This window comes from Lytechinus variegatus, chromosome 10 (genome assembly GCF_018143015.1).
Source record: "Lytechinus variegatus isolate NC3 chromosome 10, Lvar_3.0, whole genome shotgun sequence".
NCBI lineage: Eukaryota > Metazoa > Echinodermata > Echinoidea > Temnopleuroida > Toxopneustidae > Lytechinus > Lytechinus variegatus.
In genome coordinates, this window is record NC_054749.1 from 30,276,075 (window position 1) to 30,288,700 (window position 12,626).

The window sequence follows — 12,626 nt, forward strand, 5'->3', positions numbered from 1 at the left end:
AATGCCCAAATTTCCCATTTTTAATGGTCCGTAACGACCCACTTTTTTCTTTTTGATAACAAGTATAGGCCTACTAAAATGTACCATAAAAATCATTATCCTGTATTTCTTGACATTTCATTAACTTTTTTACCATAATAATAGCTGCTTGCAAAGGCCTACGCCATCACAAAAAAACCCGGGGGGCGGGGGGGGGGGCACTTACATTGACGAGTGGATACCATGCACGACCAAAAAAAAACGTAAAAAGGATGTCCTTTTCACGATAGGGCACGTTACCTACGTAACGTGATAAGGGTGTCAAAAACACAAAAATAACGAAAAAAGGGTATCTATTAATTCGCTAGGAAAACCGTCGTGTTTAGGGTCTAATTTGCGGGGATGATAAAACAAAATCAAAATGTTTTATAAAGGATGTCCTTTTTGCTCCAACACTTCGTGTTTAGAGTCCGATTTGCGCGAGGTGTAGAAGGTGGGGTCGTACTAAACCAAATAAGGTAAAGCCGACGACCGAAGGGAAGGACCCGTAACAATAAAACATTCCTGTACTTGTTTAGGGGTTCATTTCAGGGAATATTTGCCAAGAGTATCGTTTTGTTTCCAATACTTGTTAAGGGTAGGGTTTCACACGCCAATACTTGTTAAGGGGTGCATTTTCAGAATATGGAAATTACGTGTTTAGGGTGCTTTTCGAGACCCCATGGTCGCGCATGGTATCCACTCGTGAATGGAAGTGGCCCCCCCCCCGGGCAAAAAAAAAATCTTACCTTTGAAAAAGATTGGTGGGGGATGGATTTTCCTCGAACGCATACCAATTTTTTTTCTGCTATTTTCATAATAAACTTTAAATGAATTCAACTTTGCACTACTTAATTTTTTCAAAGACAAAATAACAAAATTACATCCATTATGAAAAATACGAGACATTTGACTTCCTCCTGCTCGTACGCACGGGCGTCCGTCGATATAACACATAATATTTTTATGAAAATATGCACCTTTTTTCTTAAAAGTTGATGGAGAGGGGGAAAAATTAATCGTATCAAGTCGGGGTATTCAGTAATGAGTACAGGAGAAACTATATTTTACTGATTTTCATGATTCATCCCATTTGATTAACTCATCTATTCGTGTTTTGTAGCTAATCTTTCCCTTACGCATTGCTTTTTGGCAGAAGTTCTATGGAAAATGCACCTTTTTTTCACACAAACTTTGAGACACTCTGTATTCATTCCCCCCATTGCTCGAGAATGAATGGGCAGTTAACGACGGGGTTAAAGATTTATTGAAGAATGGAATGTATATTTCATGAAAATGAAAGCCATTTCCCCATTGGATGTTATCTTCAATACGTGTTTTTTAGATTAAGTCAGTTATCGAATAGGCTCTCCTGGCATTTGAGGTCTCTATCGGTGACGTCACTCAGGATCGTCATGCCTGGACCATCGGCCAGGCAGGGGTCGCAATGGTATATGATTTATGCATAATGCACTCGATATATACAATAATCTTGTACTCCCGTTCAAATGAATGTGAAACTCATATAATTTACATCAGAGCATTCAACAGGAGTACTGTAGTACACATTTCTTTGTTATAAGTGAATTAAAGTCCCTCCAGTGAGTTTGCCTCACCCCTATTGTGAAAATGTATCACCCCTAAGTTGTAACACAGTCAGCTGTTTGCACTCAGGGTCACTCCGTGACCTGTGTGTGCGTTCAAGAGTTGTACATGATTTTCTGTCTCATTTAGGCAGAAATCTTTCATAATGCGTCATCATCATCATCACCACTATCATTAGCATCACCATCATCATCACCACAACCGTCACCACAACCATCATCATCACCAAGATAATTTTCATCATCGTCATTGCCATCATCATCTTTTTTTTCTTTATTTTTTCCCCATCCCTTCTTCTTTTTTTTTCTTCCAATATTCCTCCTTTTTTTTAGAGCGGCACACCGTCATGCTCCCTCACTGATTATCCGCCTCTATATGCTTGGTGTTGTATAAATTGGCGGATACCTGAATGAAATACTGAAGAGAAAATAAGGAAAGGGAAAAAGTAAGAAGAAAAAGAAGATGAGGAGAAGAAAAAAAGAAAGCCAAACAAATGAAACAAAACAATGTCAAAATTTCGTAATAAAGTCTTCTACATGTACGTCAGTTTAATAATGATGTTTTCATTGAAATGAGAACAAAAAAAGAATTGAAACCATAGGCGGCGGAAGCGGGGACGTTCCCCCCTAAATTTGTTGTTGACCTTTTTTTTTGCTTGTCAATTTATTTTCCTACGTCCCCCCTAAAATGTTTGGGTTGAGAGCCTTTTTTTTGCTTGTCAAAATTTTTTAGGTTGTCCCCTCCTAAAATTTGGGGCTTCCGCCGCCAATGATTGAAACAGGACTACATTATAATATAGTGTAAAGAAATAGAGGGAAGCTCCGAGACAATAAAAAGGTTGAAAAAGAAAAAAATGTGAAAACACAAAGCTCTCACAACATGAGCATAATAACAAATAAGCGAGGACAAGTAGCTGAGGGCCCCCCCCCAACTCTCTCTCTCTAGTTATCTATCTATCTATCCGACTCGATTATATAAGAGAAGAATTTACTAATCAAAATATTATGAGCAAAAAGCACGAGCTGATATTTTTTATGAATATTCAAAACTGATAGAGAGACGCAATCGAATTATTCGATTGCGACAAAATTGATGATCTGAGAATTTATTGTTTTTAGGAATTCATTAAAAGCATAAAGTTGATCAGCATTGAAATATGGCAGGTGCAACGCATGAGCTAAAGCTTTATAGGCATACACCGATAAAAAATTTTAAGTATTTTTGGTAATCATGAAAAAATTGATATTTCATGAAAGAAAGCTCAAATCCCGAGGAGGAATATTCTTATGAATTGACTTTAAAAAAAACTGTGGTAAGCCCCATTTAATATTTGATTATAAGTCGAATAAAACAGTAAAAGCTGACAAACTTTCGCGTGATATTTGGCAACCTCCCCCCCCCCAAAAAAAAATAAATAAATAAAAAATAAAAAAAAAGTTTTTAACTATAATAATGATCGAAGGTAATTTTGTCTCGCGTAGAACTGGACAAATGAAAAAAAGATTGTCACTAAAAAAATGAAGGTAATTTTGACCCACGTAAAATTTGGCGAGCCCCCCCCCCCAAAAAAAAAAGGAAAAAAGGTTTTAACAAGCAAAAAAAGGCTAAAAAGGAGAAAGAAGAGACAAGAATAATTATGAACGAAATATCCCCATTACAAATAATGCTGTGATCATTATAAGGGAGGGGTCGCATAACTAGTATGAACAACGTATTTAATTCCAAAATATTTACTACAAATCTCAATAGGGGGATCGGGCAGAAATGCTCACCCCCACCCCCACCACCCCCGATCCGCCACTGATTCCAATCAATAATGACATTTATCTGCAATACTGATACTTTGGAATCAAGATCCTGAAGATTGATACGCTTTACATAAATTATGAACGTCTGACAAAAAGATAATCTACCGATCACCTGACCGATCAGCTGACCAGTTCGCGTATCACTTCGGAGTTGATCACTCGTCGCAGCTGTGTGGAACGCTCACCGAAAATCAACAAAAAGGGCCTGAAATGTAAGTTTAATGATAATATATTTTAATTTGAACTACTTAATTAATACTTTTAATGTCTCCCCAACAAATGAAAGTCATATCACGTAACTCCAATTTGTATTAAGGCGTACATTTACCAAAGTCTTGGGTTGGAAATCAGAACAGCATTGTCTAACCCATATTTTTGGGTAATGTCGCCTATGAGGTCCATACATGTTAATGTTTGGACCTCATTGGTACTAGGAGTGCTAATGTATTACCGTCGGTGAATGGGGATGATTAAAATGTCAAAAATTGTTAAATAAATCCCCAGAAACAACGGTTATTCCTGTCTAAATGTCATGACATGCGTGCGTACATTCCATACAAAATCAAACAAAGCAAAATCACACACCAAAAATACTTCAGCTAAATACATGTAGATTTCAAATTTAGTCAATGCCGTTCATATTGTCATATTGTGAGCCGGAGCTGAGCCCACACACGTACACCCGACACACACGAGAAGAGAGCACATCCTCGGACTCGGAGGTTACTTATTTCAGGATAAGGCGACTAAGTAAGATTTATGTCGGTTACGAGAAACGGGCACCCAAAACCAACCAACGTTAGTTAAAATAAAAAAAACACATCGTCTCCAGCCCAAAAGCTCAGGCACCGCCCCACCCCCGGGCCGGTCCAGCCAGCGCTCCCCCGCTCATCTCACTCTCAAATCGGCTCAGGCCGGCAGCGTCGTCACAAGCTGCACAGTCACCGCAATTAATCACAAGAAAATCATTGGTTTTTACCACAGCAAAGAGAAATCTTCACTCAATTTATCACGGAAATAGACTTACCAATATTCCGATCAAAGGTGCCTTTAGCAGATGATCCAAACATGGCTGATTTTCTGTAATATAACTGTTTTTCTACTTGGATATAATTGTTTCTTCACCGAATCTTGATGCACCTGTATTGTACTTCCGGGGTGAACTGACGTCATATCCCCAAATAGATATGGCCACAATTACAAAAAAAGTATTTCCATTACAAACAAAGAATCTTTTGGTCACGAGAATCTGACAGAATGAACCCTGAGCCCCTGATTCTGACTAAGCAAAATGATAGCAAAATAATGAAGCAAACTAAAACATGAAATAAAGAAACAAATAAAATAAGGACCAGGGAAAAATGCCTAGATGTAACATAATAATAATAAATGAAAAAAAAAATTACAATTTTTTTTTTTTAATTTCTCCACTTTCAGAAAAGACTTAGAAAAAGAGATTTGACAGAAAAGGTAATTACAAGGTAACATTATGCAAATTAATGTGTGAGGATGATGGGCCAATTAGTATTCGTAGAAATGCACATTTAAAGTGGTTCGCAGTGCATTTTGCCCCTTAGCATACAATGTGATAACTAGTTTTGCAATTTCAGAAATGAAATTTGATAACCTTATGTTGCCCTCATAAGCCCAAAAATGGAACGTTGGTCAATTGAAAAAAAATACATATTTTTCATACAGTTAAGGCAATAAATATTACAACATATAATAAAAGAGCTTAGTAGTAAAGTTGTAGCATTGTTTCCCGAACAAAACAATGTCTTCTTCACAAAAAATTTATCAATGCAGTTGAAATACATATTCAAGTGCCTTTTCAGCCACTGAATATAAATTTTGGCTATCTGAAATTTTCTCACAAAAACATTGCATTTGTATATTATGGGTCTGCTAAAAACAATAGCCAATTTTTTTCTTCACATTTCACATTCGGTCAGATGAGGGCAACATACAATTTTTTTAAGGTCCTTACATTACTCCAGAATCTAACAGACAACATTTGACAACAGGAATACATGTTTATGTAAAAGAGTTTTATTCAATTGACTAGTAATTTACACGATATAAAGCATGCCTTGGACAAAAAAGTCAGACATCACCCAAATGATAAAGCTACTATAATATTGCATTCACACTCTTATCTTATCTAGACAGATACATGGCACTGTAAAGTCTATGGTTGATAAACCCACCATAGTAGAAAAATAATAGAAATGAAAAAAAAAATGAGTAACTTTCTCAACAAGCCTAAATATTAAGGTGCTATTTTCTGCCCTCTTTAATACGTAATCATGTACCACATGCATGTGTGTTCAGAGGAAGAAAAAGACAGGAGTTTCAAAAATAGTTAATGACTTTGATCCGTAATTTAAGATCGCACTAAAAGTCCACAATGTGTATAGTATATGAGGCACCTCGTTGGTCAAGTCATGCTCAGTCAGGGGTGCCTACTACTGTGTATTCATCAATGAAATCACCTGTTAAAAAATTTGTATTTGTTAGCACATATGAACAACTTTAAGTCATCTTTAATAACTATATGAAACACCCCCAAAAATATTTCTCTTCCTTTCTCACAACACAGTATGATGTGTGATAAGAAGCTCGGGGGCCTGTTGCAGAAAGAGTTGCGATCAAACGCAACTAAAAAAATCTTGCGCAACTTTATTTTGGACCCATCAACAGCGCGCATTAGGGACTCGCGATTTATTTTTTTTTTATTTGCATTTAAACGCAACTCTTTCTGCAACTGACCCCTGGACCACTAACCACAAGGGTTTGCCATTGATCGTTATCGGTTTGCCGTTGATTTTTACGTTTGATTGCACATACATGTAATTAGCAATGTAATCAAGCATGAAAATCAGCACTAAGATCAAGCACAAAGGTTTGTGTTATTGGACCCCTGTGGGTACAAATTAGTCTACAATCACAGCCTCATATTTGACACTTTAACTAACCAATGTCTAGAAGGAGACTAGACTCCAAAATCTCTCCGTGTGTCAAATTGGAGTACGGTAGGGCCAGCCACAGTACATAATGAATCTAGTCTCTATACTTCAGACTCTGCATGATGCATCATGTGAAAGTGTGAAAAACAAGGGTCTGTGCCTGCAGACTAGGTACAAATTACCTTTAGCAATCTCACTTCATATATGCTTTAATACAAGCAGGTCATTCTATCATGGTGGGTTTTTTAAAAATTATACAAAAAAATCTAAATATTAGCTGGAGGATCAACACCAAGAGAGTATAATTCATGATGTTTTCTAAGGAAATCAGAATATATCTGAGTGATTTTGATCCCATCATCAGCCTCACTTCAATTCGGGTTTGGTGTTCATGTTGTATAACACCTAAAACCAATACCAGCTCTCAACAATGAAAACTTATTCATTTTTTGAACCCTTTACGAAACAAGTGTAAGCATGGAATCAGGCATGGAATATACATATACTATAGTAGTAGGGTTGAGTAGGCCCTATTGCCATTGATATGAAGTTTTACACTCTAAAATGGTCAACAACTCTGACAAGTTATTCCAACCCCATCACCAGCCTAATTCCAAGTTGGCATTGGGTTTAGTATTTACTTTTCATAACACCAACACTAGCTTACAATTCATGTATCATGACTTCAAATTACCCATGGTATTGATCCTCCTGTGAAAGGCTTTACCACTCTAGGCCTATTAAAACTACATGATTTCTAATTTTTTTCATGCCCACATTGCCAAATGCATTTATCTCTACAACTTTGGCAGGAATTCGAAAAATAAGCAGTTCAAACATACATAATAAAAAAAAAATTATAAAAAATAGTAGCATCACCCATATTATAATGAAGGATAAAATAAGTTATATTGATAAATAGGAAAATAAAATAGCCATTCATGTCCTATTCTGAAGAATGGCAAAAAGCTACAAAAGTAGTATTGGCTATAAAATCAACCCATTCGAAGTTCATGCTGAGGAAAATGATAATTTTTCTCAATAATATTGCGAGCTACACACATAACATTCAACAAAAATATACAAACATAAGACATACTTAATTAGGTGGAACATACAAAATGAAGGCAGATTCAATTAAAAGATAGATTACTTGTCATGAACATGATTAATGGTACACATACATGTATTACAGTAAGTATGTATCAACTTCTGTTAAAATAAGCCAGTATAAGAATACCCCTAATTCATTTTACATAAAGTTTACAGAACAAATGGTCAAATTATGAAAGAACACAAAACCAGGAAACCAGTTTCATTTTCATAAAGATCACTTGCTATTACTTTTCCATAAAATTTCACAAGACCTGCAATAAACGGAGAATTTAGAAATTATTTCATTCATGTAACATACATGTAGAGGATTTTCTACCACTATGTTTCTGATCTACCTAAAATTTGCGTTCACAGCAACCACAAACCTGGCTGAAGTGACAGTTCTGGAAAGCATTTCATGAAACATGTAGTGATTTCCAATGATTCTTGTTATAAGCTACTGAAATCCTTACATCTGATTGGCTAAAAGCAAATTCGTCAAGGCGCTTCATGAAACTATTTCGATGTATTCTTAAATCACTAGTTTAGCGCTACACTTTAATTGGCCCCACCACAGTGGCTCATTGATAACTTTTCTATACACTCAAAGATTAATCGTTGTGAAGTTAGGATAAATCCTGCAAATAATGCTGTTAAATATCAAAACTAGTCTGTTTTGAGTATCTATACATATTTATAAGTTCATGTAGCACTGCATTGAGCTTTTATCATCAGTGCAGATTACTATGATCAAGTATCAGTATGAACAACTGTTATATATTGGTTTTGCTTCACATGTGGAATGTAAACAATTATTATCTTTGCACAGAAAAGTAACAGAAACTCATCAAACGGCTAATAAAATATCTATCACTTACTAAATAAAATCAATCCCTCTTCAAGTTAAGAAAAAGTATAGAATTTAGAGCATCTAATTAATATTTGACAATACATCTCTAATAGTGACTCAGAGATAAAGAAGTAAAAAAAAATGAAATCTAACATGTTTGGGAAACTACATCCAGTAAGTAATGATCATTGATTCTAAGATTCACACACACATTCAAATTAAATATCACTTTATGAAATAAATGGAATTCAGACTTTATATGTTTCCGAATCAAATTTTGTCTTCTTGGTCAAAACCTAAACAGTTAACTAAGAAACTAAACCAGCCATTAATCCTTATCTAATATATTGCCTAAAACAATTCTGAAAAAAAAAAAACAACCCAGAGCCAAACCATCATATCTCTTAGGTTTCCTGGAAATCTATAATTTGTTGTTCCTACTCATTGCTGGTATTACCGGGGTATTATAAATGAACACAAATACCTACAAATATGGTATGTGTACAATCGAAGTTCTCTCTATGAAAAGGTTCCAAACAGTAATATCAGTGCATCAGACACAGAAAAAATTGAAAAGTCAATATCACTGTAGGGCTATTCATTTTTAATCCCCTTTTCCTTTTATATCACTTCTTTTTTTGAATACTAAATAATCATAGTGAAAACCTGTTGATGAACCAGCTTTTGATCTAAAAAAAAAAAAAGAAAAGAAAAAGTTTAAAAATTAGGGAGCTACTCCATGTCAAAAGGAAGACTACCCCACTGGATACAGTGCTGTAGAAGCTTAAGATTTTCACCTCCCCCACAGGCTAGCTCTTAGGGAGAAATGAGGCTTGTTTTGCCTCAACAGCAGCAAAATTCATGTTTTACCCTGTATATTATCCTTTCTTACTTACATTGTACATGCAAATAACAAGTTTATACAAATGACCTAATTTCTATTAATAACTTGAGTGTAAATATTACCTCGATTACACACATTGATGACCTTATACAATATAATTCCCCTGAATTACAAACTAATGCAGCAAATACTTTCAGCCAATCAATGAATGATTTCGACAAAATCCTGTTTATTTAGCTGTTTGGTCAAGTTAATTTTGTGCAGCTTTATGATTGACTTCAACATAGTGGGCCATATCAGTTAAATTACTTCACAGTTTAATTAATTGTATTTCATATGTTAGAAGTTGATCAATGGAGACGCCGAACTCTCCGTGAAATGCCCTCAGTTTACTGTTGCCAATTTGAAGAATATAATGATCAAACTAGCTCTAAAAAAAATAATCATCCCTCAAAGGCTGAAAAAGGTACAAATACATAATCTACACTTTGCTTTTCATATACACATTAACAAATATACAAGAAGAATAGCTGTATAACATTACATTTTACTACATATTAATGTAGATAAGGGCTAACTTTCAAAATAATGCAAACTACCGGTATGTGGGATTTGACCTCAAACCTAACGATGTCAATTTAATTACTATTATGTACTGTATGTGGGGGAGGGTTTAATTTTGAATTAAAATGAATAGGTTATATGTAACAACACAATATAAAAGCATTTACAAGTTACATAGCATATGGGCATAGCACTCACACCCATATTAAAATGCCTACAATCAATTTGCATATAAAAGCCAAATAAAACAAGCAAGGCAGCACTTTGAGAGTAAGAAATGAATAAAATGCATATCAAGAGAAAAAAAAATCCCCATGACCAAACTGAAAAATGGAGCAGATAGAGATTTTTCATAAGAGACTTGTTGTTATTTATTATATGGTTCAAGAAATTTTCATGGATACTATAGAATGGACTAGTGTGGAAAAAAAAAACTTTTGAAAGCAATTATTTCCTGACTAAAAATAAGCACAGACAGAACACATAGAGAAATAGGTTAATTTCTCAAGGATTGCTCAAGCTATTATCAGACTACATTCTGTCTTTTAAGGCAGTTCTTTGCAACGCTACAATTCCCTTCACAAATTTGATGTAAAATTCAGAAACTTACGAGGGCAAGTCCTTGGCATGGTTCCATGAAGAAATTTCATGTTGCCCATTGTGTGGTGATATGCAGCTGGTCTTTTTACATAAGACCTGCTTAAGTTACAACATGACAAAGTAGGAAATGAGATAAATACTTAGAATATCATACAATTTGCCAAAGCATCGACAATGGCATTATACACATAATTAACACTAATGTGTTTATAGTATGTACACAAGTAACAAAACGGAGAGAAACACAAAATTTTATCAACATATTAACAAATTGTTGAGTTGCCTCTAAAATACACATCTGGGGACCTGCCCCAAAATAGATACACAAGAAGATAAGAAAACATGCAGATATGTTCATAAAGAAAACAAAAACCTGGCATATAAAAAAACAGCAATTGTATAAAGGACAGTACATAGACGTTACTTTTACATGGAAACCGTTTCGAAAACATCACAGAATATTTGTGCTTTTCAAACATGACATCAAAGTTGTATACCCACCCACATTCAATTTGCATTAGCTTGTTTTTAAAGGAAAGCGAAAGAAATAATCATGGATGGGAAAGTGTCGATATGTTCATAGCAAATTCTTTTATGTATACATGAATTTAGAATTGCATCGTAAACAGACTTAATGTGCATGAATGAAATTCATCTACAATTTATGTTTCATGATACTTCATATAACGTAATATCCAAATATACCAGGCTTTTTTTTATAGCGGGAATTATTTGACTGAGGTTGGACTGGCATTACTATTTTTTGCAGGGGGAGAAATAGTAATTTTGCCAGTACAACCGAGGATGAATAGTTCCCTCTATACTTTCAAAATAAAGGCCTGGTATATTTGTTTTATATTCTACATTTAATAATTTAGAACAACAGATCTTAATAATCTAGTTTTTGTTCCATTATTTCATCTTTTTTTAACCTGAACCAAAATATAGATAACATGCTGCACTGACTGACCTACTTTTACTGAAGCTATGCGCTCAGCAGAACCCGCATTTGTGCCTACGCCCAAGAGATGGCACGATCTGTGTCAATGATGGAATAGTGCACTATTCCATCATTGACGTCACAGAATAGCAATTTATCTTCAGTGGGAGGTTCATTTTCAACATCATTGCAAAATAGTGAGAATATGTTGGTCAAACGATGCTATTTAAACCAATCAGAATACATTATTTGATTTATGTAGAATATAATTGTTACAATTTCATGTTTCATAACATATCACTCAAATCTAGTTATTCTTTGATATCAAATGTTTGATTAGATATCATTTTCAAAATGCAGTGAGAAAAAAAAAGATTCAATCACAAACTTTATTAACATCTGTTTTCTATCTGTATTCAAGTCAATAGCACAATGCTAATATTTGTGAAGCTTTTCTTCAAACTATGGTACACATATTTGACTAGTCCAGTGGTAGAGTTAAATGACCATCTGGGGTGACATCAACAATGTGACTTCATAATTTACAAAAGAAAGAAGAATTAAGCACATAAACATCTTATTTTCTTCAAATGACCCAGGAATGTTACAGACATCTAAGAAAAAACAATGTTATAAACAGAATTAAGCATGTAATAAAGTTAATATCAACTCCATTAACATACAGTAAGTTCATCATTTAATAGTTATTATTAACCTATCAGACATCTGAGCAGGGCAACTTTGAAACATTGTTGCCTGCTTAACACTGGGATCGAATGGCCGGTCAATAAAATTCCAATTGTTTATCCACGGGCCCAATTTATTGCCCGCTCAAGAAAGTCAATGAGAAAATGCGTGGAAATGTGGCGGGCAATAAAAGGCAGCTCTAACATCTGGGTATTCTACGCGTTTTGTACGCGTCCTTGAACCGCGCAGTGCTATACGTCATAATGGTAATGAAGTTGAGACAACGCTGGATACTGCGTCCCTAGGCCAGGGACGCGTCATTTCAATTACGTCACAATGGTAAAGTTCAGAAGCCCAGTCTGCTCAACATGAGAAACTAGATTCTCATTCTAAAAATTTAAAATATCTAAATTTTAACGATTTGGCTCTAGATGTCTGATTTGGTTAATAATAGCAATATTGACTGGCCTGGGGGCGAAAGGACATATATCGCCCTCACTAAATTGATATCACCCTCGTCTACGACTCGGGCGATATAAATCTAGTTTGGGCGATATATGTCGTATCGCCCCGAGGCCAGTCAATATTGCTTTATTATTAACCGTATCAGACATCTGAGCAGGGCAACTTTGAAACATTGTTGCCTGCT

At 35.0% G+C, this 12,626-nt stretch overlaps 1 protein-coding gene across 4 annotated transcripts in view; it reads right to left on the reverse strand.

Moving 5' to 3' along the window:
- The window catches only part of LOC121422516 (hepatocyte growth factor-regulated tyrosine kinase substrate-like), a 28,868-nt gene extending 24,264 nt beyond the window's left edge, over nucleotides 1-4,604 (reverse strand). For all 4 annotated transcript variants that reach the window (XM_041617641.1, XM_041617640.1, XM_041617639.1 and 1 more), the window contains exon 1: nucleotides 4,459-4,604. In XM_041617641.1, the coding sequence (XP_041473575.1) occupies nucleotides 4,459-4,501 (43 nt within the window). In that variant the 5' untranslated portion in view covers nucleotides 4,502-4,604. The remainder of the gene's footprint in view (nucleotides 1-4,458) is intronic.
- Between the last annotated feature and the right edge of the window lie 8,022 nt (nucleotides 4,605-12,626).